This window comes from Mustela putorius, unplaced genomic scaffold, assembly GCF_011764305.1.
Source record: "Mustela putorius furo isolate JIRA1106 unplaced genomic scaffold, ASM1176430v1.1 tig00003896_pilon_pilon_pilon, whole genome shotgun sequence".
NCBI lineage: Eukaryota > Metazoa > Chordata > Mammalia > Carnivora > Mustelidae > Mustela > Mustela putorius.
In genome coordinates this window covers 174,370-200,920 of record NW_025422045.1, presented here as the reverse complement: position 1 = coordinate 200,920, position 26,551 = coordinate 174,370, and the positions used below count along the sequence as shown (strand labels likewise).

Here is a 26,551-nt window from a genome sequence, read left to right as displayed (position 1 = left end):
CTGCTCGGCAGGGAGCCTGCTTCCTTCTCTCTCTGCCTGCCTCTCTGCCTACTTGTAATCTCTGTCTGTCAAATAAATGAATAAAATTTAAAAAAAAAATCTGTTAAAGAAATTTGCCACAATGACACCTTGTGCTTGGTGACAACAAGTGTCTTTTGTGACATTTCCTTGGAAGTGTTTAGGAGAATGTTTAATTTATTTTATCACTGTTTCTCTGACTGAGAAGTTTTTTTTTTAACACTGGAAAGTACAGAGAACAATACAGCAAATACCCATCTTCTTAACACCCAGAATTTACCACCATTAACAAATTACCGTATCTGTTTCTAGATATTTTATTTTAAAAAAATAAAATCTTACAGGAGCACCCGGGTGGCTCAGCCAGATAAGTGTCTAACTTCAGCTCATGTCATGATCTCTGGGTTCTGGGATAGAGCCCCCCCCCCCCCAATTGGGCTCCTCACTCAGCAAGGAGTCTGGTTTTCCCTCTGCTCCTTCTCCCACTTACGCTCTCTCTGTCTCTCTCTCTCAAATAAATCAAATCTCTAAAAAATATAAAAAAATAAAATCATACAGATGAAACTAAATTCCTTTTAGCCAAGCACTTGCTTCCACTACCCAGAAAGAAGCACCGTCTTGTCTGTTGAATAGTCTTCCAGTCTTTTTTTTTTTTTTTTTTTTTTGCTTAAACGACTGAAACTAACTTTTCACAGTTGTGCAGGCTGGAAGGCTGAGCTCAGAGGGCAGCATTTTGGGTCCCTGAGGGCCCTCTTCTGGGCTGCGGACTTCCATCTTCTTGCAGTGACCTCCCATGGTTCTTCCAGGCTCTTTTATACACTTACATAGAGAGCTAAAACGATGCAGACGAGTGTTTATGTTCCTGTGCTTCAAGTTTTGCAAAGATGTCATGTTATATAATTCTAAATCTTTTTTTGTGTGTGTGTGCAACATTGTTTTAAAATCCTATCCATGTTGTCTCATATATGGATCCAGTGTGTTTCTTTTAACCACTGCCTAACATTTCATCAGATGAATATATTACATTTCAAGGATCCATTTCTGCAGTGGCTGCTTGTCACACATTTTGTTTGCCCAGCATCGGCAGTCTCTTCTGCGTGTGGAGAACTTCGCACTCTGTGCACGTCTGGGGCAAGCAGAGACAGCCTCCTCCAACTGGCACCGTGGCTGACCTTGCCACTGGGACACGGTCCCTGACTTTACCGCCTCCGCCCGGGATATCCGCAGCCAACTTGAACTGTTAGCCAGCGTCGTACCGCTCACGAATGAGCTGAGAAATCAGCTGAGAAAGTTCTTTTCAAAACAAAGTTTGACAAAACACTATCAGAAAAATGAATCTGCCTGTTGAGATCTATTTAGAAGGATGTGTTCCGTCTGCAGGTTAAGCTGCCTTTTAACCACAGCTCTTTGTGTGTTCTCTATCAAACATGACAACATGACTTACTCCATGTGCTAGGCCACAGCGGAGAGCAGTCAGCTGCCGTCAGGCCAGAGCTCGGCGTGCCCTCGACCCCAGGTTCGACCCCAGGTCCCCCCCGGCGACTCAGCGCAGCAGATGACCCAGCCGTCTGAAATGGAGCAAGGATTCCTTCCTAAAGGCTGGGAAGTCCGGCATGCGCCCAATGGGAGGCCTTTCTTCATTGACCACAACACCAAAACCACTACCTGGGTAACTTTAATACTCTCCTGTTTGAATTTAGAGCAATGATCTTAACTCTTAAGAGTTCCCTATAACCCTTAAATGTACATTAATATAACCTACATGTCCTTGTATTCATTTAAAGATACACTGAATTCATAATAGTATTATTTCTACTCAAGAAATATTTATGCCTATTTGTAATATGTTCAGGTATTGTCATGAAAGTATGTTTACTTCCTGTTTCATTTTTACCTCACTAGACATAAAACCTTAGGAAGATATTTGTTATAGTCTTTTACCTTTATATGTCACTTTGTAGTTCCAAAGTACTTTTGAATCCATATCTCATTTAATACCCAGAAAACCTTGGGGAGGCTAGGTAAAATAGTATTTTTATTTTAAGATAAGCCCTAAAGCTGTTTAGCAGTTGGTTCGCCACTAATAGAAAAGTTACTGAAAGTCAGCAACAGATGGCTAGATTTTGATTAATTAATTTATTTAAAAGACAAAAGTACCTTAATCAAACTAAAATGGTTTAATAAATTATTTAACAAAATAATATTAAAATAATAATATACAGAAGTGAACCCAAACAAATTGAATATTGTCCCTTTTCCCCCAACAATTTGAATTGGCTTTTATAACCTTTTTGAGCATACCTCCCTAGCTTTACAAAATGTTAATAAATCAACACCTTAACAGTTAAGTGCCAAGAAGCATGCCCAAGGCCTCAGAAATAGCACGTGGTCTAGTTTAATGTCCATTCATTTTGCAGTTTTTAGTTAGAGAACAGCCCCATGTAGTGACACAATCCCTGAAGAGTGGGGCAAAATTCTCTGAATGGTTTCTGTGAAGCAGATGATGAGTTAAAACTGATGGTACTCTGAGATCTGAGAAATGAATACTGTAGCTTGGGAATGATGGGTTTTAGACAGAGAAACTATTATTTCGCAAATGAAGCACATAAAATAAAAGTAGACTTTAAAAGAGAATGCTTTAAATACCAATTGGTGTTAGAAAATATAGTAATAGACGGACTTTCTTGATTTTTAAATTTGTGTGTGTTGTTGCTCACTTTATTTGCTCAACCAAAAAAAGGAAGATCCGAGACTGAAAATTCCGCCTCATCTGAGAGGAAAGACATCACTTGATTCTTCCAATGATCTGGGTCCCTTACCTGTAAGTTTATAGAATTGCTAGCAATCTAACTTGGCTCTCTCCAACTTTTTGTATTTTGGAATACAGTAGTTCCTCAACAAGTTTCAGTAAGCTATTATTATTATTAGTAGTAGTAGTAGTAGTAATTATGAGTTATTATTAAAGTGTAATGCCTTCTACTAAGAATGGAATAAGAAAATTAAGCGTATAACCAATGTCATTTTTCTACCCATACATCTAAAACCCTTTCCAAAAATAATTGAAATACATTCTTCATTATAGCCAGGATGGGAAGAAAGAACTCATACAGATGGAAGAATCTTCTACATAAATCACAGTATGTGCAATGTGATTTTTCATTACGTTATTTTTTGTAACATTGAACTTTGTGCAGGAGAATAAAGAACACCAATCTCTCTCCCTCTTCAGATATAAAAAGAACACAATGGGAAGATCCTCGGTTGCAGAATGTAGCAATAACTGGACCAGTAAGTCTCTGTATCAGTATGCTCCGACGGCATTGTCCTCTCACCCGTTTTGTCCAGGGTGAATGGTCAAAGGCATAATCCTACAGACCTTGAGAGGAAAGCACATCTGCATTTCTGTCCTCTCCCACCACCCCCACACCAGGTCTCAATAATATGAAAGGAGTATCTGTATAAGCTCATTATCTTGACCTCTGCAGTAGCCTCACGAGACTAGTGAGCCCTACAGTCAAATGCCAAGGCACTGGGCTGCTGGGCTCAGCTGGTACTTGCCATTGCCTGAAAAAGAATGTTGGCAATCCTCAGCAAATCAGAGAGGGGCCAAGAATGTACCAGGTCAGAAATTAGATGGCATGCAGTCAACTTCAGGGGCATGCTTGAACTTTTTGGTAGAAATTTCTGTAAATGCTGGTGTATAAAATACTCCTATTTAAGTATAAATATTATCATGTATGTTTATACTCCTTTTGAGTCAGGTGAAGTATAGGAAAAATAATTTTCTTCTTTATGTAGCTACTTGTTCTGTATTTTATTTTTGAGATTTTAATTGTTTTCTAATTCACAAAAAGAAGCGAAATGGAAAATCCAGTTCTTTTAGACTATTCTTTAGTCTCCATGTTTAGTCTTTTAAAATAATGGGTAAAAAAGGCAATTCCTCAGAGTTCAAGGAAAAAGTGCATTTTTCAAATTGTTCCCTTAATGGAGGAATCACTTTGAAAGTCTGTTTAGAAATGGAAATTTTCATTTCTAATATTTCTCTGCTTGGAAGAAATTTCCTGTTTCTGGCTTTTTGCATTTCAAGAACATTGCATGATGAAAATTACAGTCATGGGAATTGCTGAATACAATTTAATTTTAAACAGAGAAATTAAAAATTTTAAAGTTTTGTGTTTGTTTTTCTTCAAATTAAACTTTTATTTCCAAATATTCTCTTTTAATGTCTTTAACTTATGTTCATAAAATACCCAGAGGGGAACTTTTAAAATTGTTCCAGAATAAAAACAACCTAAACCTTCTTTATTTTTCCAAAATTTTCAACTCAAGGCAGTGCCCTACTCCAGGGATTACAAAAGAAAGTATGAGTTCTTCCGACGAAAGTTGAAGAAGCAGGTTAGTTATATTTACATTGAGTTCTTAGGAATGATTGTTACGTAGACTGAAAGTGTGGGAAATGCATTTTTAAAAGTAATAGAGAATTTCTCCTGTATTTTAACAACTTTGAATAGTTTCTTATAGGGAAAGGTGGCTTTTTTTTTTTTTAATTTTTTTGACTACTGGATGTTACATAGCATCAGAGACCACAGTTAGGTTGTGTCTTTCCTTGTTTTTCAACCTTATGCTATATAGAAAAATAGTATTAAAGTTTGCTTTTAATGCATCCTAATCTGGTTTCCTAGTGGGGTTTGTGGAGCTTAGGCTTGGTGGAATCTGAACAATCTCAGCTTATTCAATCCAGCCTCATCCCTGATTGTGTAGGACTCTCTGGATTCCTCTTCTGCGTGGACTCTTGTTTTCCAGTGGTAGTTATTCATGCTCCAACGCTTTTATAACATATCTGTGCCTAATTTGAAAATATGATTGTAATTGAAACAGTGCGCCTGTGTCTGTCTCCTTTTGCTTCTCAGATGTGTTCACTATAGTTTTTTTTTCCATCACCACAAATTTAATATTTGGAACTAAACTCATCATCTGCCCATCTATTTCATTTCTGTCGGTGATGACCACTTGGTGATGCCTTTCTAATTTGCGCACACTTTCCCCCTTTCCCCGCAGTTTAGGAATACTACCACTAGGTGGCTATATTGGGTTACACTTTCTTGCGTTCTAAGCCGGAAGGAAGCAGGCTTTTCCAAAGATTCAAGATGGTGGGTCTGCCACCCCAGAATATTTTCAACAAAATTTAACAAAATTTAACAAAAAATAAAATATAATGGTTTTTTAGTGCACATATTTTGTACCTTAATGAAAGCCTAAACTGTCAGCCACTTTTTAAAGCTCATCTTCAATAATAGCTTTGTGTTAAAATTGCTCTGGAAATCGGTTTTCTACTTCTTAAAGTTCTTTGGGATCTTAAGACTTTGCTGATCTGTTGGTCTGGTAAATATATTCACTCTTAATGAAAATATGCTGGTGGAATAGAAGCACTAGCTTCTCCATTTGCCATTCTGAACACTTACACACATTATAATATGTAATTGTTGATGTCTTCCCGGCAGCAGGAGATATGAAACAAAGCCTTCAGAGCACACAGAAACCACCATGAAAACAGTAATAGTTATTGAGTTCTTTCTGTGAACCAGACATGCTTCTTAGCAAGCTACATGTATTAATGTAATCTCTTAATGTATTAACTAAGGAGGGAACTATTATTATCATCTTCTATAGGTGAGGGTCTGAGGCACAGAGAGATTAGGTAATGTGATAGACTCCCATGGTTATTAGTGGCAAAGCCAGACAGGTGGTCTGGCTTCAGAGTCTCTGTTCTTAACCAAAAAGACATATATTGATGATTAAGAGAGAAACTGACCCAGAATGGAACAAAGGTATATAAAGAGAAAAATACATGAAATAATGTTTAAGAAACGTGGCGTTGCTCCAGAGAGAGCAAACTCGGGAGTATGGGGAAGAGGTAAGAACCTGCATTTTTAGTTTATCAAAAAGTCCCTAGTAGGATTTAAAAAAAAAAAAAAATCTGTATCTAGACACATTACAGCAAAAGAGCAGAACACCAAGACAGAATTAAAAACGTTTAAAAATCATTGCTACAAAGTCTTGAGTTGTCTTTGACCTTTTTCTCTGCCTTGTCTGTAGTATCTCATTTGTGAGGAATAAGGCGGGCTAATCCGTATGGAGCTCACCGCGAGCCAGATACAGAGGAAGCACATGAAATGCATTCTCCCCTGACGTTCTGTTTCAGAACGTCAGGGGACGTTACTGTCCCAATTTACAGATGAGGAAATTAAGCTTTAGAAAAGACACGTTAGTGGGGAGGCGCTGGGATCCTGACCCCACGGCTCCTGACCCCAGAATCCACACCCTGGGCCACTCTTCAGCCCAAACATGGAAGTCGCTTCTTCTGCCCTCTGCCTCCTCCATTGCCACTCCTCTCTGCAAGGTCTCTTTCAGGGTCCTTGACCAGCCTGCCTCTTGTTTCTCTTTAAAACCACCTGTTAGTCAATCCCTAGGAACAATTTGACCCTGTGGCTCCTGCTCAGCCGCTCTTCCCAGTCAGCATCCACGCTCCCTGCCCTCTGGCCCCAGACCACTCTCCCAGCTCCTCCAGTGGCTGCAGCTCCTTCCCTCCCTCCACACCCTCTTGCTTGTTGCATACATTAGACGCCCCTGCACTCTCTTCCCTTAGCCTGCTGCTCCTCAGTCCTTCGGTGCCTCTCCCTCAAGTCAGGACTTGTTCTTAAAGCCCCCTGGATCACCTCCCTTGCAGTTACTGGCTCAGTCTTTTAGGCCCCACAGAGCATTGCTTATAGCTTATCACTAGCAATTTGGTTACACTTGTAAGTCTCAGGATTGGTAATATTTACATTTGTTTCTCATCTACACACTGGATTATAAACTCCTTGAGGGAGGAATCGTATCTTAAACCACCATTCTTCCTCCCTTTTCTTCCCATCCCCATTACTGTAGCTCCCTAGCATGGAGCCTGAGCCAGAGCAGGTCCTGGTAAATGCTTGGCTGCCTGGGATGCCTCGTGTCTAGACTACAGTTGGTTTTCTCTGATCTTGGCTTTATTTACAATTACATAAGCAACAGAGGAAACTGCTTATATTGCTTATAAAAACTGTTTATGTTATCATGTTTCTGTAGGGCTTTCCATTTTCCCTAAATATACTAAGAATGCAATTGACATTTTTTTTTTCTTAGAAGGAACCCTCTCCTCTTTTGATGTGACGGAATTTTCTCTTACTGGTTTCCACTTGAACATTGCACACAAAGCACTCAAGAATAAAATATTCAGACATCTTTTATAAAATTTACGATATGATCTGTCTAAAAGCGTAGTTATCCGCATTTGTCCCATAAGCAAAGGATGTGCGAAATAAATTGAGACAGCAGAGACTGAGAACTCAGACTTCCTTAATTTTTGTCTTCACTTTCTTCACTCATAAAATGAGATTATATTGGTCGTTTCTTCCTCGTGTTGTTATGGGGAGTAAATGAGTTAACCTATTAAAATGTTGGGAATAGTGCCTGATACAGTCTGTAAATGTTAGTGCCTATAAATGAGCGCAGCAGGGTGGGCTCCGAGGAGGAAAGGTAGAGGTCAGAAAACCCCTGAACCCACAGGCAGACAAGAGAGCAGGCACTGGTTAGACTGTTGGGCACAGGATGGTCTTCCCTGGAACTTAATCTGTTAAGTACTGTTCATGCAATGCCTTTGCGTGAACATTATTGCCACTATCAATAACTGCTTCTTCCAGTATAGAAATCAGAAGCCTATATTATTATATGATTAGAGAAAAGGCATGAATTCTTTTATGCCATAGAGAAAATAATAGAGAACATCCCTAGTTACGTTTTCCCCCAATAAAGGGTCTTGGGCACAGGGTAGAACACGATGGTTTTTGTGACTATCTGGAGAAATAAATTTGCCTTTATGTCGAATTGATTTAAACCATAAGTCCCTCTTCTCTGGGTTTTCAGAATGACATTCCAAACAAATTTGAGATGAAACTTCGCCGTGCAACTGTCCTTGAGGACTCTTACAGGAGAATTATGGGTGTCAAGAGAGCAGATTTCCTCAAGGCTCGACTGTGGATCGAGTTTGATGGTGAAAAGGGATTGGATTACGGAGGAGTCGCCAGAGAATGGTTCTTCCTGATCTCAAAGGAAATGTTTAACCCTTATTATGGGTTGTTTGAATATTCTGCTACGTAAGTATTTTTACAATGGCTACACACAGAAAGAAAAAGTCACTGTTTTGAAAGTAACAAAGCTTCGTATGAAGCAAGGAAAGTGTACATTCCAGTGTGCCAGAAAAGGGAGACGATAACTAATGTTGTTTCAAAAATAACCTTTAAAAAAATTGTGGTAAAATATGCGTAACATAAAATTTACCATTTTAGCCATTTGAAGCCAGCGGCATTCAGTACAGTCACACTGTTGGGCAATTGCTCCCACCGTCCATCTCCAGAACTCTTTCATCATCACCTGAATCAGTACTCATGAAACGCTCACTCCTGTCCTCCCTATCATTCACCGTTCTGCCTGCTGTCTCTGTGAATCTGACCACACTAGGTACTTCGTATCAGTAGAATCCTATAGGATTTTTCCTTCTGTAACCGACTTACTCCATTCGCATAATGTCCTCAAGGTTCCTCCGTGGCACAGCAGATGTCAGAATTGTCTTCCTTTCTGAGGCTGAGTAATACCTCATTGTGCAAAGGGACACCCCGTTTTGTGTATCCATTCATCTGTTGTCAAACACCTGGGATGTTTCCACCTTTCAGCAGAAATGACTGTTTTTAAAACGTTAAATCCACTGTTGTCATGTGGTTCTAATCGAAGTAAAAATTCCAGGAAGAGGGAGCTAATTTGTAATTTTGTCATATTAAAATTTTTATATGAAATGTGGAGAGGAGCATTTAAATGTGGTTGTCTTTACAGGGATAATTATACCCTACAGATAAATCCAAACTCCGGATTGTGTAATGAGGATCACCTCTCCTACTTCAAGTTTATTGGCCGAGTAGCTGGAATGGCAGTTTATCACGGCAAACTGTTGGATGGTTAGTATTAAGCATAAAACATTTTTAAAGTATGATCTTACTTCTTCCAATTGGTAATCATTTTCAATATGTTTGATTTTTTGAAAGGTTTTTTCATCCGCCCATTTTACAAGATGATGCTACACAAACCAATAACACTTCATGATATGGAATCAGTGGTATGTCTTTTTCACTCGCAATGTAGAGAAAGCACAATTTAAGAAGCAACTGGATATTTTAAAGTTAGAATTTGATGATGAAAAAATGAACAAATGATAATGTTCCAAAATACAAATGGATATTTCCCCCAACATTCAAATACGAAAATTTTCTAACATCATAAAATTTTGAAAATTTTACAGTGGATATATGTGTATCCACCACCAAGATTCCATACCCGGGTTTCTTTCTGTACTTACTTTATTACCTACCTATCCATCAGCTCACCCATGTGTCCATCAATCCATCTTTTTTTTTTTTTTATGCACTTCAAAGAATATTACAGATATCAGTAAACTTCTCCCTAATTACTTCAATGTGCTATCAACATTTGGATTGTGATCTTTTATGATGAATGGCATATGTTTTCAAAATGACCGTCCAAAAGTGAGGCCTTGTGGTTAGGCCACTACAAAGAAACGGAAACCTAAGAATTAAATCCTGGACTATGGCTTTGCTGTGTGAACTGAAAAGCCTCATGTGTTGTATGTACATATGGATTCCAAGCTCTCTTCCTGGGGACCAAGGACATTCTTTATTCCTTCCTTGTGACATTATCAAGGTGGACAGTATAATTCCTTATGAATCATAAGATTTCACAGTTATTTGAGTTGGTTAATGGAGGTTCTGTATATAATTTGAGATTTTTCTTTAACTTGGGCCAGGTATAAATAACCACCTGCTTATAGCTACTTGAACATTTTATACCCAGTCTTAGCAGCCCGTACAAGAAACGCTCTAGGTGCTCCTGGGCATCCGTGGGAGTTAAGATTCATCTGGAAACTACTTTAGTTGACCCTTCAACTGGATGCAAAATCTGTATACCTCCACTGCCTCTACACAGAGCTAGGTTTCCAAATTGTTGGGCAAGTCCCACTCCACTGATTTATGCACTTTTACTCACACTTACTAGTCATCCTGCTCTTTTTATAATGCTTGTGTGTATATAAGAAAAGATGTCCTATTACTTTTCATCTTTGGTCCAAGTGTTCAGACTCTAGCATATTTTCTTTGCAGGTTCAGGTGTCTTTTTTGTGTACAGATTTTAAATATGCCATTTCCTCATCTAGGATAGTGAGTATTACAATTCTCTGAGATGGATTCTTGAAAATGATCCAACAGAATTGGACCTCAGGTTTGTCATAGATGAAGAGCTTTTTGGACAGGTTTGTAAACTTTGATTAATTAAAATGTACGTAAATTGTGAAACAAACGTTCCAACTTAAGTTTAGAAGTTAAATAATGCATATCCTTGACACATTTCTGTGCTCTATTTTTAGATTTATTTTCCAGTAACAAAAGCTGTCTCAGCAAGAATTTCTGCTTCCCTTGACATTTGACTCATTCCATGTTTATTTTAGTAAAACTAATATTTTAAATTTTCTTAGCTTGTGAATGGATTTAATTTAAAACACTGGGTTTCTGGTGTAACTATAATACATATATTTTTTTCCACTAAAATAACATATCAAGATATCATGCTTAATTTTAGACACATCAACATGAGTTGAAAATTGGTGGATCAGAAATAGTTGTCACCAATAAGAACAAAAAGGAATATATTTAGTAAGTATTTTGTTAGTAAGTATTTTATTACGTTTCGTATATACTTCACTGGAAATAATTTTGTCATTCTTTCTGGGAAGACTCTGTGTACCTCCTTTCTCTTTCTTCATAGCCAGAGTCTTAATGTTCTTTTTTCTCTTTCTATAACAATGCCATATTACCCACTTATATTCACTTTTTGCCTGGGCCTTACCTAGTCTTTATTTTTTGTTTCCAACTGGAATAAATAGACCTTAATTTTTTTCTTCACTCATGTGAAAAAGATGAATATTTTGTCTCTTTTTAGTCTTGTAATTCAGTGGCGATTTGTAAACCGAATCCAGAAGCAAATGGCCGCTTTTAAAGAGGTATTCATTTACTTTTGTTCATTCTTCTGTCATTTCAAAGTACAAGTCATAAGTTTCAAGTATTGGGGTTCATCATATCTGAGAATTAATAAATGACTTACTTTTTAAAACAGCTTTTAATTATATATTTTAAAAAATTCGCTTATTTGTCACAGAGAGAGAGATGAAGAGAGAGCACAAGCAGGGAGAGCAGGAGGCAGAGGGAGAAGCAGGCTCCCCACTGAGCAGGGAGCCTGATGTGGGGCTCAATCCCAGGACCCTGGGATCATGACCTGAGCCAAAGTCGGACACAACCTACTAAGCCACCCAGGCATCCCTATATTTTTATAATAAAAAAATATTTAAGTGAATAAGTGTTTGCTGTTAAAACTCAGTCATCCACGTGGCCCATACCGTTAATGTTGATGCTCCCCCTTCAGCCCCCGCTCCTCAGCTTTTCCCAGTCATGTCTCCTCCATCTTAAGTAATCTCAGGTGAACAAGGGTCCCCAGTGCCATAGGGAGAGTGGAACAGGCCATTTATTTTCCCACATGGGATCACACTATACATGCTGGTTTGTGACTTGGTTTCATTTCTTATCGAATATTTATTAGAGAACTTTACACGTCAAGTTGCATAACTGTCCTTCCATGTGGCTGCATTTTATTCATAATACAAACTCATAAGTTCTTTAAACTTCCCCCGTTGGTGGACACTTAGGCTATGGCCAGTTCACTCATTTCTTCTAAAATCTTCTGTTCAATATTTATCACGTACTTTTTCATTTCTTCGGTATTGAGCACTTGCTATAGATCTGGTGCTATGCAAGGCAGAAAGACATGAGTCCTGCTCTAGGGAGCAGAAAATCCAAAGAGTGACATGGACAGAGGCAGGCATGCAGTGCGTGGTAAGCACAGAGGAGAAATGGAAACCCGGGCAAGGAGAGGGTACAGGAAGGGCCAGGGAAGGCCTGGAGGGACTGGCCGGCTACACGGAAGCAGGCAGTGCAGTTCGAAGTGCTGGAGGTCAAACTGAGCTGAAGGGTGAGCAGGACCAGATTAAGAAGGACCTGTGTACTAAACTGGAAACAAAATGGAATTAGAGGTTTTTGCAGACGTCCAGTGAGGGGAAAGAAGGTGACAATAATATACGAGGACTCAGTTTACATTTTAGTCAGATCATCCTGGAAATGGTGTGTAGTGAGTTAGTGGTGCACAAGACTAGCAGCTGGGCTAGGCCGGAGGAAGCTACAGAGATCCAGGTGAGGAAAGGTCAGGGCAGGAACGAAGGTGGTGGTGGTGGTGGTGGTGGTGGTGGTGGGAAGACAGCTGTGTGTATCTGAATGGATTCAGCAGGGAGAGTTGTAGCTCGGGGTGCTTTAAGGGCTAGAGACTGGGGCGGGGGGGCAGCATGGATTTGGGGATCATCTGCCTATGTGTACTGGAGACGTGGACTCGGTAAGAAGGGAAATTGGAAAGAGTGGTAAGGACGGGAAAGTAGATGACCACTGTGAAGATGGGGGAGCACCAACATGGAAGGAGCAGACGGTAGAAAAGAAGACGTCAAAGGAAATCAGCCAATGCAGACAGAGACATGAGAGAGAAACCATCGGCAGCAGATGAAGTTTCAAGAACGGCCGTGTTTTCAGCCATCTCATAGTGCGGAGAAGACAGATGGGATACAGAACTAGACAGTGTTGATCAGAGTTCACTGCAAAGCTCTCTTTGCCTTTTTCCAGGACCGCTTGAAGGCAGCAAGGGCACAGAGGGCAGATGGTGGAGGATGGAGGCAGAGACAGGCCAGTAGGTGGGGTTTGGTCAGGAGTAAGAATAGCAGTGAAGAGAAGAAAGACAGGTTTGCTTTTTTGTTTTGTTTTTAAGGTAAATAGGTTTAAACAAATGTAAATGTAGAAAGAGTAAGCTAGGAAAGAGAAGGAGGTTCAGCGAGATGAGCCCCTTGGGGAAGCAGATGAAGCACAGAGAGAAAATGGCCCTTGTCCCCACTGCCATGGACAGGAGACCACAATGGACGTCACAGCCAACTGGTACTTGGGCATGCAGAAGGTTGAGGGAATTCCATCACCTCCTCTGTTTCTCTCTCAAGTAAAAGTTACCTGCTGTAAAGAAGAGATGACACAGAGGAGGGGGAAATGGCTGGGGAAATGTAGAGAGGTTTCAAAATGGCTGACTTGGGAATCAGTGGGAGAGAACAGATTATGGACACATACACGGTCTTGCCGATATTGAACTCTCGGTTGACCTAAGAACCCAAGACTGTGGTGGTAGGAATCTGTGTTCATGTGGGATTTCTCCAGCAGCCACCCAGAAGCTAACGTATAGGGCTGTTGAGAGCCGCTGCTAATTGGGTTTTTAAATACATTCTTTCCACTAGGGATTTTTTGAACTAATACCACAGGATCTCATCAAAATTTTCGATGAAAACGAACTAGAGGTAAGAAATACTCTTGTTTTCAAACGGGATTTTTGTGTCCATAATTTTTCTTGTCTACAGTTTGACATTTCTTACTGTGTAGCTTCTTATGTGTGGATTGGGAGATGTCGATGTGAATGACTGGAGAGAACACACGAAGTATAAGAACGGCTATAGTGTGAATCACCAAGTCATACAGTGGTTTTGGAAGGTAATTAAAAGCTTCTATGTCTGTAAATCCCTTTTCGACAGATTCGATCATACTTAAAACTAGTGCACTGCATAGTATATGTGTTTACCTTCTGGGTATGGCTCCAACCTCCATATGTATTTATAGATAAGTTACTGTTCAGAAAGTAGCAAATGGTGGGAACAGCCACAGTGGGCGCTCAGCCCCTTACCAATGTGGAAACTGTTGAAAAGAACTTGTAGTAACCTGTGGTGTGTTCCCTGGGACTCCTGCACGGCTCCTTAAATGTGACTTTCCATCTAATCAAGAAATGTGTATGTCACTCAATAATATCAGTAAATATAATTTTTAAAGAGCCATGAGTCATATCTAGGAAGATATTTTGGTCCCTTTATTAGGCTATGATCTCATTCTAGAGAGTTCCCATATAGCCTCAGAAATGAGGTTTTCAGGAACTTTGTAAGCCACCCACCAACACAAATTTAACTCACAGACACATGTACATGTAGTAACTGATCATGAAAACTCAAACTAAATTCTGATATCATATTTTTCAGGATAGTTCTGTTATTTTTTTCCCCCAGTGATATTCCTTAATGCTGTTTTTCTCTTACTCAGGCCGTTCTAATGATGGATTCAGAAAAAAGAATAAGATTACTTCAGTTTGTCACTGGTACCTCTCGAGTGCCCATGAATGGATTTGCTGAACTATATGGTAAGGTTTTCAACCATCATTAAAAAAATGGAGTGATGCCACTTGTCTTTTCCATTGATGATTAGTTGTCAAGCTTCTATCATTTAAACAAACACCAAGCTTAGTAAAAAAAAAAAAAAACTGACATTTTTAAATGATTGAATTAGATACGTGGAAGTAGGCCAGAATATATGTACATCTTGTAATTGGCTACCGGAGGAAAATACATGAAATGGCTTGAGTTACTTTCCATTCTTGAATTTTAAATGTAATTCCCACTACATATCCCATCACGGAAAAAGCACTGTTAGTAGGATGATGATTTAGGGCAACAGGCAACATCCCACAGAATGTTAGTTAAGTGTACAACAGAAAACAAAGAGTTCCATGGTAGAATACGTTTAGGACAAATACCAGACTAAACAAAATTGAGTAGATTTCTTTGAGACTTATTCAGAACCTTTTCTATGGAAAAAAAGGGGGAGGGTCCAAAACTTATTTGATCATGGACTCTGTACATATATATGAGTGCATGTGTGTGTGTGTGTGTGTGTGTGTGTGTGTTATTGGAGACTGGTGACAAGATAGATTCTTTCAATATTCAGAATAGTTACTATTGATGCAGTTTTCTATAAAGTGAAATTGGGCATATCCTAGCAAACTGTTTTCCAGTGGATATATCTCATAGCACTAGAGAGGTGTGTTTTGTAAAAAAAAAAAAAAAAGAAGAAGAAGAAGAAGAAGAAAGAAAAAAAAAAAAACCTTCAGTTTCTGATGTAGATCCACTCAAATCAGTTAATATCTTGTACTGGAATGACATCTACTTGCTTTTCAAGCTACTACAAAGAACAAATCTTTCAGGGAAGGCACAGCTCAGGTTGACGCCTCATGCAAGTTGGAGTCAGGAACAACTGTTGCCTCAGTAGCTGCTGAGCTGAATTTTTCATGCACGGAGAAAGCTGTTGCTGTCTGGTGGGATCGCTAGCCTTGTCGGTCTCCTTGGCAAACCTGGTCTTCTTAAGCTTCATGCATATTTTGCAAAATATGCAAAATATGTCAAGCAGTTGCCACCTCCCACCTAGAGTCCCCACGCACAGTGAGAAGAACAAGACAGGAGCTCTGCCTTGACCCATACACCCCTTCTTGATTAATTGTATTTCTTTGCATTTATCTTTTCAGTGGTTTTCCATGACTTCCCTTCCTTTTGCTTCTTCTATATTTTAGCCAGTTACAGTAGGGAATGTTCAAGGCAGGCCAGAAAGCCCTTTCCATGTCCAGCTCCACATCCTTCTAAGCAGTCCGGGCCTACAGCCATCCACTGACTGCATGAATCATTTGAAATTTGGGGGAAATATCTCACACACAGAGCCAGAGATGGCAGTATTAGAATATACTTCAAATTCTTACGCATTTTCAAAACAAAGTTGTTTCAAAATGTTAATATTATAATACTGTATTATCTAGCCAATAAAAAGGTGTAAGGTTTGTATCCGTTAACTTAAAGGAAGTTTTCATAGTGGATCATGTAGGTGAGTGAATCAAGAGGCGAGGAAACATATAATCCCATATACGGGAAACAATGGCAAAAATACTGAAATTTTAACTGTGAGCATAATCATGATGTGTGATGTGTGAAAAGCAGTGCTTTTTGAGAAAACTGTAATATTGAGAATATCCAGGATATTTAGTGCTGCTTCTGGCAATTACACTCCCACACATAATCAGATATGATTATAAGACTTGGGGAAGGTTCTACATCAGGTTGTCAGCACCAATTACCGGGGTGGTTAGAGAATGTTGAGAATTGGGGCAAGGAAGAGGTAAGTGAAAACTCCAAAGGAAAAAACAGCTTCTGAAAGTGTCTGTAATAAAAGAAAAATGTAGCGTGGATAACCTGATCACCTACGCATAAAATTCCGTATATATGCCCATGCACAAGACGATTCACAATAGAATGTTTACTCAGCTTTAATAATGGACTGTGAGGTGATTTTTATACCCTTCAGTATATTTTTCTCTGTTGCTTTAATTTTCTTGCAGTGAGATTAGATAATCAGAAAAAAAAAATTAAGGCTATTCTCAGTGGGACTGAAGAAAGAAAAATTCCTCGTTTTCTCTGTGTACCTATGAAGGAAGTGGTCACAGGGAAACACAGGGCTAGGAAACAGCAGAAGCCCACCGGCGGAGTGAGAGGGTGGCCACAGATCAGCTGATGGAGAGGAACCTTCCCTCTTGGGGCTGGACAATGAAGCCATCAAGGACAGGACAGCCTTCATTTCTTTTGAGTTTAAAGCAACTAGATTGGTTCGCTATACGTTTGAGATCTACATTGAGTTCTACATTCGAAAAAATGAGTTGTGAAATTCTAGGGACTTCTATAAAGAGTAAATGGAAGGAACTTTTCTTCCTTACAGGCTCAAATGGACCACAGTCATTTACAGTTGAACAGTGGGGTACCCCGGAAAAGCTGCCAAGAGCCCACACATGGTAAGCAGCTTTTTCGACCCTTAGAGAACAAGTTTTCAGAGAGTGAAACTCCTGTAACAGAGTCTAGGTACAGAAGGTCTAGCCTGCTCTGTGTTGTGTCAGTGACAGTGATGGAGGAGTTGGGGGAGAGGAGGCAGAAACAGCGATGCAGGAGCAGGTGTGTCTTTGCTGGCAGGCCTGGACTCAAAATCCAGGTAGCTGAACCTGGCTCATCTCAACTGTTGACCATGTGTTGCCCTCCATCACATGAAGGGGCCATCCCAAGAGAAGCTAGAACATTCCCTCTTGAAGGTTAAGATAACAGCGGACCCCAGGCATTTGGAAGTCAAGGTGGGAGTGAGGGGATCCCACCGAGAAGTCATGGGATGAGCCCATGCGTAGAGCCCAGTGCTGTTGCCTGCCTTCTCCGCTGGTGATATAATGCCTTCAAGAGTTGTAGGCAGAGCACATCAGGAATAGCAGTGGTCCTGTTGGCCACCATGCCACTTGCTTTGTCAGTGTCTGTCATAACCAGGTTCTCTCTGTTCTTTCAGCTTTAACCGCTTGGACTTGCCGCCCTATGAATCATTTGAAGAATTATGGGATAAACTTCAGATGGCAATTGAGAACACTCAGGGCTTTGATGGCGTCGATTAGATTCCAAATAACAATCTAGAGTGTTTCACTGCCACTTTTGGATAAGCAAAATCTTGACTTAAAATTTTCCAGGGCACTACTAAAACTTGGCCTTTGTTTCTTCCCAGATAGTGGGGAAAAAATCACATAAAAGCATTGGAAGAAACAGTATGACAACCTTCCCGTTATTTCATTCACTTAAACAATATGTTGCATTTACACGGCTGTTTCTTTCCATCTTTAGAGTTCCCACTCTAGGATTTAAGTCCCATGTGCCTGAAATAGTGAGTTTTGTCCGTGATATTTACCTCTTTTAAGTATTTGCCAGGCAGTTCTTTCTTAAACTACTGAAATTGTAACTGTGAAATATTTGTGACAAGTGTCACAATACATAAAGTGTCATGTGTGAAATGTTGGTTTTTGAGAAGGAAAACTGAAATTTGGAGAAGAATACTTTGATATTGATTAAACTACAATGTATTTCTTGCTGCCTACAGCTATTTATTATTTTGTAGACCTGCCTATTGCACCTTACTGCCAAGATTTTTGGGGAAAAAAACTTGGAAAGTGTGTTCCCTATCTTTGTAGTCCACTGACTCACTTGCAAAAACAAACAAAAAAAAGTTGTTTACTTCTTCATTTGTAAAAGCATTTGGCTTTTGTTAATATGTAGCTTTAGTAAACGAGGTGGTTTATAAGACATGTGAAGCGAATTCAGATTCACCAAGTGTGAAAAGTATTAATGTCTCCCTCTTGCCTGTATATCCTTTTGGTTCACTGGCATAGTCCTCTCTCCTTCCTGTTTAAGGTAAAAGAATTCCTTCTTCGGACATTACACTAAAGCTCTGCAGAGCAGTATTTCTATATATGCCTTGAGGAACTAAGTTAAATGTATAGTACTTGCCTTTACTAGTCATTCTTTACACTTGCACAATTATGTAGTAAATATATGTTTACAGGGTTTATTATGTTTACAGATTAAGCTAATTTCTGTAGTTGCATTTTTCTATTTTTAGTATCTCTTTAGTAAAAAAAAAACCAACAAATAATTTGTTAAAAATAACCAAAGAGTAGTTATAATGTGTAATTTGTATTAAAGTTATTACCATATTTCTTATGCTTTTTGAAAATACTGTTTACTATGAACACGATGTTTTACTATAAATCCAAAACTCTTTAGAAGAATGCTACAAGTAGAATCCTACTTGAACCAAATTGAAATACATAAAAATCACATGCAGGCATTCAGCAAATGTGTGCTGGATGCCTGCTGTCTGCGTATCCCTGCACGAGGCCCTGGGGTAAGAGCTGTCAGCTTCAAAGAAATCTAGCTCAGTTCTCACCTCAAGGAACTTACGGTCCTGTAAATTAATTTGTAAACAATCGAAAGTAGGGGTAAGCAGAAAGAGGCAAAAGAAAAGGTGTCCCATGCACATGCACAGGTAAAGTGTGCCAAGACTTGTATTTATATGTTTCATGCATATATTAGAATGATAACATAGAAAATGCTCTTGCAAAAAGTTAAAACTGTTTCTCAATACGATGTCTTGGCGGTTTAGGAATTATTGTAAATATATGTTATCAATCTTCTTATATACATGTGTATACTCGGAGAGTTGTAAAAAGTGCTTCTGGCTATTGGTTTAAGTTTGTGGGTGTAACACCATGGGTGCCTATAGACACCTGCTAAAGATCTCAAGTGGGACAGCAGCAGAACCACTTTCCAAACACCACATCTCCAGCACAGCCGAGGGAAAGTAATTGACAGATAAGTGTACCTTGTGTTTTACCTTCACCTGTGTTAATCAGCATTCAGGCATGGCCACAAGATACAGTACTAGTTTTATCACTTACCAACTGTTGAAACTGAAGCAACTTCCTTAACCTCTCTGGGCGCCTGTTCTTTCACCTGTCAAACGAGAACAATCATGCCCACCCTCGTTGTCAGGGAAGCTTGTTATAAGTTCCAGAGACACGCTTTGTAAAGTATGATAACAATCAGAAGATGCTTTGGCTGTCCATCAGATTTTGTCAAATCAGGTATGCACACTAGCTACACTCCCAAAGAGAATCTCTTTGTTTAAAAATAAATTGTCTGCTAATAGGCAAAAAAATAGGAACATCTCTGATATTGAATATGTGTGTGTGTGTGTGTGTGTTTATAGATACTATCAGAATTCATCTTCTCCACATCAGCAAAGTAATATTAATATGGGCCAATGCATTTTGAAATGTCCTCATTATAGAGAACTTAATGTGAAAACTGTTTTTGTTCGGACAGGATCGTAACCACGTAATTGTTTAAGTGTCATTTCTGTGAAATAGCAGAGCAGATCAGAGCTCAAGGCAAAATAAAGCTTTTTCAGCTGACTGATACTCACTTGGATGATCCTGTGACTCAGAACAAGGTGTTAATGAAACCAGACACTCCCCCCAGCTCCCAGCCACGGACCGTCATCCCCTTCGTCTCCAAGTGTGGGCTGGTGGTCTGGATGGAGCCTGTATCAAGCCACACAGCCTCTCATCCCAGATAAAAAAGTGTCTTAAATGCACTTGACAGCTGGAGAGTAAATCGGGTCATTTTCATATAGCAAGGATGTTTTATTTTTCTAGAAATTATAAGCACATAATTTTAGCCTATATTTTCTCTGTAATCAAACAAACTGTAACATAGACATGAAATTGTAAAACAAATGCAATGCATCCTAACCCAAATTTAAATATTTGTTTTCATTTTTTTATTTATAATACTGAAATTGTTCCACATAATTATCAAGTTAAACACAATTTGTTTTGATTATAAGTCATTTGACATTGTTAAAAATCTTCTCATATGGTGAATATATATATCAAGATTAATGTATCAAATTTATTGCATACTTTAAAGTATAAAGTCATTTTCAAAAATCTTGATACCACAAATAAAGTTCTATTCTAATAAAAACAAAAACGGATTCGTTTTTATTTTTGTTTCTTAAAGGTTCTCTCTTTTTAAAGATTTATTTATTGTAGAGAGAGCATGGAGGCAGGGTGGGGGGTAGTGAGAGAGGGAAAGAGACTGAGAGGAGCCAGATGCAGGGCTCAATCTCAGAACCCTGAGATCATGATTTGAGCTAAAGCCCAGTGTCAGTTGCTTAACTGATTGTGACACCCAGGACCCCCATGCCGACTCATTTTTAAATAGAAATGTTTCTAGGCCTGTATTCTGGGTGATATCTTCTGATCCAGTCCTTTGCAGCCATGTATGGAAGTCTCAAGACCATCTTGAATTTGTATCTAATGCATCGCCATGATTATTAAGCCATAATCCCAGATAATCTCTGCTTTACAAACAGGTCATATTCCGAACATCTGGTTGTTAGTGAAAGATCCAGAAGATAATATAATAACAAAGTTACAAATGGACTGGATTTCAGACTGGCTATTGCTCCATCAAGAGGCCAGCTTGTAGCCAAATCATTATTCATAAACTTGCTTCTACTAAAGAAGGAGTTCCAAGTACTAATTCAGAAGTAAGTATCTTTTCCTCCTTCCTCTAGGCACCTGGAAGTTTCACAGTTAGAAGGGAATCCCAAACTAATTCAAGCCAGCCCCAGGAAGGTTCCAGCCCCCTGTTTATGTTAAAAATCCAGACCACAGTTTTTAATCCTTGGGAGTCAGCCCACTTACCTCTCCACTTCTGCCCCTTCGGGGCAAACCAGCTCCGCAGAAATGAGCCCACACCACACCTCCCTGACTAGGAAGCCCTTGCTTTGCAGGCCATCAGGGACAGATGCATTCCTCTTTTTTTAAGATTTTATTTATTTATTTGACAGAGATCACAAGTAGGCAGAGGCAGGCAGAGAAAGAGGGGGAAGCAGGCTCCCTGCTGAGCAGAGAGCGAGATGTGGAGCTTGATCCCAGGACCCTGAGATCATGACCTGAGCTGAAGGCAGAGGTTTTAACCCACTGAGCCACCCAGGCGCCCCTGGACACATTGCTCTTATAAAGGACATTCAACTGAATGTTCGAATCTCAGGGCCTCACTACAAATAAAAGAGCTCGAGTAGACTGGTGTGTATTTTTCTTGACAGTTAAAGATTAACATTAAATTAGCTGCCTGTTTGTTTCTTCCAGACTCTTCATCTGCCAACCATCCTGTGTGGGCCCTCCATCCCACACCACTGCTTCGTTTCCAGGATGTAAATCTGATCAGGTTGCTCTGCTGAAGGACATCTGAGAGCTCCCCGGGACCAGAAGCCTGAAGCCCAGCCGGCTGGCATGAAATGCAGGCTGTTCTCGGCTCAGTGGAAGAGCTCCACCTTCCCTCCCAGCCCACCCTGTGCTCCCCCAAACTAGCCCCCTGGCTCTCCAGCCCCTGCTGGCTGCAGCCTCTTCTGCACCTGGGCTCCTGGCATCCTTCACCACTGTCCCCCCGAACCCCCCCCCCGCCTCCCCCACCGCCACCCTGTGTGCACCTGAGAGTCTGTCCTTTCAGACCAGGGAAAGGTGCTGAGGCCCCAGCGTTGGACTTAACGCTAGCATGAATAGTGCTATGTTTGCATCGTTCCCTCCTACAGATTTCTGGGCAGCTTGAGGACAACCTATCTTGTGTACATTTTTTTAATACGTGCATTTCCGAAAACAAATACTCGATGAATACGGTTTCTGTATACAACCCAGGCCCCATGTTCTGAGCACCGACAGTGTCCCTGGACTTGTGGGACAATATGCAGGAAGCTCTGTATGGAGGGGGACATGGGGGACTACATAAATACACTGCAGAGACCGAGCTTGATTGAGATCCTGCTGAGCATGGGGGGCTGCGGTAAACACTTGACGTGGATCCCACTGAATCTTCATAAAAACTCTGTGAGGCAGGTTTTATAGGCTCAAGAAGGACAAGCAATTCACCTGAGGCCACACAGCTTGTCAGTTCCATGGATTATGAACCACAACAAAATCAGGAAAGCTATGGGATCCAGCAAATTGCCATGCGGCGTAACAGATGACCACACACTTAGCACCTAAAATCAACACCCATTCATTATCTCAACCCAATAGGTCAGGAAGTCCCCATCGGCTCAGCAGGGGCTCTCTGCTTAGGCTCCTCCAAGGCCAAAATCAAGGTACCACCCAGCGGGGTCCCTATATGTTTCCATGATCCCTCAGGTTGTTTCCAGTATCCATTTCCTTGTGGCTATGGGTTTAAGATCCCCATTTTCTCACTGGCTGTCAGCTAGGGACCACTCTTAACTTCTAGATGCCACCTCCATCTTTAAGCCAGCAGTGAATGGTGTGTGGAATCCTCATGCTTGGGGTCCCCCTGATGTCCCTTTCTGCCACCGGGTAGAGAAAGTTCTCTACTTTTCAAGGCTCCCTTGAAGGAATGAAGCCCACCTGAATAATCTCCCCCTTTTGAAACGGACTATGCCATGAGCATAGCACCGTCAGGGAGTGTGAGATCTGCCATTCCCATTGCAGGGACTGGACACCAAACACTTGGAGGATATTACTGGAAATGCTGCCTCCCATACAAGGTAAAGAATAGCCAAAGCTTATGGAGATACAGCTTGAAAAACACTGAAATATATCTGATTTTACAGGGCACAGTTTAGTTTCCCATTCACGACTGAAGAAGTACCAGATAGATAAACGGATGCCAGTGTCCACTGGGAAGATTCAACTTTGGCAGCTGGAAATTCACAAATCAGTGTTCTCAGGTGAGACACTGGTTTCCTTTATTTTCAGTGGCATCAGGGTTGGATTGGCCTGAAATTAGATTCAGCTCATCCTGAGGAGCCTCCTTATTATATAAGAGAAATAAAAATTCATAGTTGATTTGTTTGAAGGGCTGGTATTCCCAGTAAAATCATGTTCAGGATGGTGAGGTAGGTACAAATGAGCACGGAGCTGAGAAGGGAAGAAAGGTGTTCATAGTCCAGAGCTGCTGATCACAGGGGGGCTTTTGGTCTCTGGAGAGAAGGGCAGGGGCGTCTGCAGACTCCGTGGTAACCAAAAGATCCTGTGCGGTCACCCACCTCTGGAGCACAGTTTTTTCCTCTTGGGAAGATAGCCGTGAGTCTGCGCAATTCCAATTTACATTCTCCTCCGAAAAATAACCAATGATTACGAAGGCAAACCCCGTGCCTTCCTGAGAGTTGTTTTTCTTTAACATGCATATTTTATAAATGAGAAACTCGGGCTTATTCTCTCAAACTAAGGAGAGGTGATGAGCACAGTAAACTAGGGATAATCTCAGTTTAAACAAATGGGATTTTCATTGACGCTAGACTTGAAAACACAGCCCAGATGAATGACTTTGTGAATACTCAGTTACTGGGCCTTAGCCCAAGTGTAGCATAAATATTCTTCCAGACTCGATGACAGCGAACTAGCTTATGTTTGACCCTCCAAAGACATGTCCAAGTTCTCAGGGATGAATGTGTAGCAACCAACTGGGTTTGCTTTCATAGGATTGCTGTTTATCGTAATGGCATAATGCTTGTGAAGGCGTGTTGATGTGTGATTTTTTAAGCTAGGAGGAATTCATAATGTTTTATTCTTGTCTACTTCTTAAAAAAAAAAAAATGTGAGGAGCAGAGAAAGAAAGCTCTATGAACTCAGTCACTGCTGGGACTCTGGAAATCTGTGGTTGTCCCCAGGACTCCATTTATATACCTGCCCCCTTGCCATCCGGGAACAACATGAATTGGAATTTGAGATTTATCATGAAGACCTCAAATTGCCAATTTAAGCATTGTCTGGACAGGAAAAAGGGAACATGCATCACATACTACAAGCCTTTGGAAAGTATATTTAAGACGTTTAAGAGCTCACCCGGAGCCAAGGTCTCATCTGCGCTATCCAGTAGAAACATAATGCAGGTGATGTGTAATTTAAATTTTCTAGTAGCACATTTTAAAAAGTAAAAAGAGATAAGTGAGTTTGATTGTAGTAATATATTTTATTTAACCCTATCTAGAGAGAGAAAAAGAGAGAGAGAATATTATCATTTCAGCACGCAAGCAATATAAAATTGCTGGTGAAATATTTTTCATTTTGGGGGGCTAAGTCTTTGGAATGCAGTATTCATAACATGTGCATAACAGCAGATCTCCATTTAGTCTGGCCACATTTCAAATAGCCGTATGTGGCTGCTGCTTCTCTACTGAACAGCACTGGAAGCAATGGGCCTAGGTCATGCTTCCACACAACGTAAGGGAATTGAGAAGCAGCTTGAAGTAGCTCACCCGGTAAGGTGCTAAATGAGCTCGTTTTCTCCAGGCAACTCCAGAGCCTTGGAAGAAGTTCCTCCAAGAGAGCTAAAGGCTGAAAACAAAGCAACATTCTAGACAGTTGCTCTGTGTCCATTCCCGATTTCATAGTTAGGAGCTTGAGGGTGGCGGTCTGGTTGAAAGGGGAACTATGTTCACACTGTGAGTGTACTGTTTCCACTTTGCCAGGGATGACTTGGGAGAAATCTGATGGGGACTTTGGGGCAGGAGACTAAATCCCCACATCACACTCGGAGACTGCTTTCTAGTGCTGACGTTATCCTCAGTGGTGCCCCATAGTGAAGGCCACGGAAGCTGGAGGCAGAAGCAAATATACAGGAATCATGGGAAACCAGCACCCACGGTGAAGCCCTACATCTGCGATCTTAGAAGAGCCTCACCAAGACCAGGACGGAGAAGAGAGTGGTTTATCAGGAAGAAACAGCCAGAAAGTTGGGGGTGGCAATAAGATTAGACAACTGGGAGGGTCAGGCCACTGCAGACAAGGGAACTCCACGGGGTCACGGGGGGTCACCTGGGAAAGAACTCCTCTGACATTGCAGGGGAGGCAGAGACTGTGGGAGAGACGTCTGTTTGTTTTTTCTGGTGCAAGGAGAAATAACAAAATGCGACCAGGAGGGCTAATAGGCTACAGATGGAGAACTTCTGGCTGAGAGCTCCGTCCAGCCGAAAGCTTTGAACTGGAACCAACCCTCTAATTTTCAGCAGCGCGTGTGGCCCATGAAACAGAAAGAGTGAAGTAAAACAAGAGACTCACCAGAGATAATTATGAGTTACTCCCAATGAGTAAAATAGCAGAGATTATATTGGACTGGAGAAATAGGGGCTTGATTGTAAAAGGCTAAGGAATCCCAATTTTATCCAGTCATCGATAGGGACGTTATTCAACAGGCCAGTAGCGTAGGATTCAGCATAAACGTAAGAGAGCTTGTTCTACCTACATAGGGGTAGCAAGACGTAGGGGCAGGTGCTGGTTGAGAGAACATTCCAGTGACACAGGAGAGAGACTACAGAATCTGAACCCAGGGTGGAGACGTGGGTATGGCGGGCAGTGGGAGGTAGAATTGTCCCCTGTTGTTGTGCAGGGAGGGACAAGAAGGGTAGACCGGAGTCTAGGCTGCACCTACTCTGATGTCCAGGTGGAGGCAACTGGGTGGGTCTCCTGCTCCAGGAACAGACTCAGGAGACCCATGAACTTTGCACATGGTGGTATCACAGGGGGCCCTTAGTCCTCGGCTGTGGGTCTGAAGGTGGGTAGAGATTTGGAGGTCAACAGCCAAAAAATTGTGAGCCTGTGAAGAGACCATATTACGTGTAAGGCAAGCCGGGAAAACGGATCCACATTACCAAATGCTGCTTCCGATAACTCTATTATACTTTGTAATTAATAGAATAAATAATTCCATTTGGATGATTGGGGGAAGACTATAAACAGTATAATCGGTAGTGTTTTTGTAGCCCAAACCCAGCTTTTAGATCTTTCTTCCTTCTCTGTTAGGTATTGCAGGACCCGTAAATATTGCCAACAGCTTTCTCCCCTGGGGGCTGATGCGTGCCCGACCCCCTCTCTTGCGCACGAGCGTGCACACCTGCAGCCTCTTGTTTGTCGATGATTGGGGCTCCCACTCCCAGTTTTCCCTGGGCCAGGCCAGATCTCAGCTCGCTGGCTCCCACCTGAGACCCTGCCGGTGCCTCCCCCTGCCGGGTCTGCTGCAGGGTAA

General features: G+C 40.9%; 1 protein-coding gene across 5 annotated transcripts in view; it reads left to right on the top strand.

Moving 5' to 3' along the window:
• The window catches only part of NEDD4 (NEDD4 E3 ubiquitin protein ligase), a 124,178-nt gene extending 104,255 nt beyond the window's left edge, over nucleotides 1-19,923 (top strand). For 4 of the 5 annotated variants that reach the window (XM_004779214.3, XM_004779212.3, XM_045067543.1 and 1 more), the window contains 16 exons: nucleotides 1,475-1,687; nucleotides 2,759-2,839; nucleotides 3,101-3,155; nucleotides 3,248-3,306; nucleotides 4,348-4,413; nucleotides 7,963-8,192; nucleotides 8,926-9,047; nucleotides 9,135-9,205; nucleotides 10,316-10,411; nucleotides 10,738-10,811; nucleotides 11,098-11,158; nucleotides 13,529-13,588; nucleotides 13,671-13,778; nucleotides 14,376-14,472; nucleotides 16,866-16,938; nucleotides 17,472-19,923. In XM_004779214.3, the coding sequence (XP_004779271.1) occupies nucleotides 1,475-1,687; nucleotides 2,759-2,839; nucleotides 3,101-3,155; nucleotides 3,248-3,306; nucleotides 4,348-4,413; nucleotides 7,963-8,192; nucleotides 8,926-9,047; nucleotides 9,135-9,205; nucleotides 10,316-10,411; nucleotides 10,738-10,811; nucleotides 11,098-11,158; nucleotides 13,529-13,588; nucleotides 13,671-13,778; nucleotides 14,376-14,472; nucleotides 16,866-16,938; nucleotides 17,472-17,574 (1,569 nt within the window). In that variant the 3' untranslated portion in view covers nucleotides 17,575-19,923. Of the gene's footprint in view, nucleotides 1-1,398; nucleotides 1,688-2,758; nucleotides 2,840-3,100; nucleotides 3,156-3,247; nucleotides 3,307-4,347; nucleotides 4,414-7,962; nucleotides 8,193-8,925; nucleotides 9,048-9,134; nucleotides 9,206-10,315; nucleotides 10,412-10,737; nucleotides 10,812-11,097; nucleotides 11,159-13,528; nucleotides 13,589-13,670; nucleotides 13,779-14,375; nucleotides 14,473-16,865; nucleotides 16,939-17,471 lie in introns of those variants that run through there. The other variant, XM_045067542.1, reaches the window with a different exon arrangement.
• The last annotated feature ends 6,628 nt before the right edge of the window (nucleotides 19,924-26,551 follow it).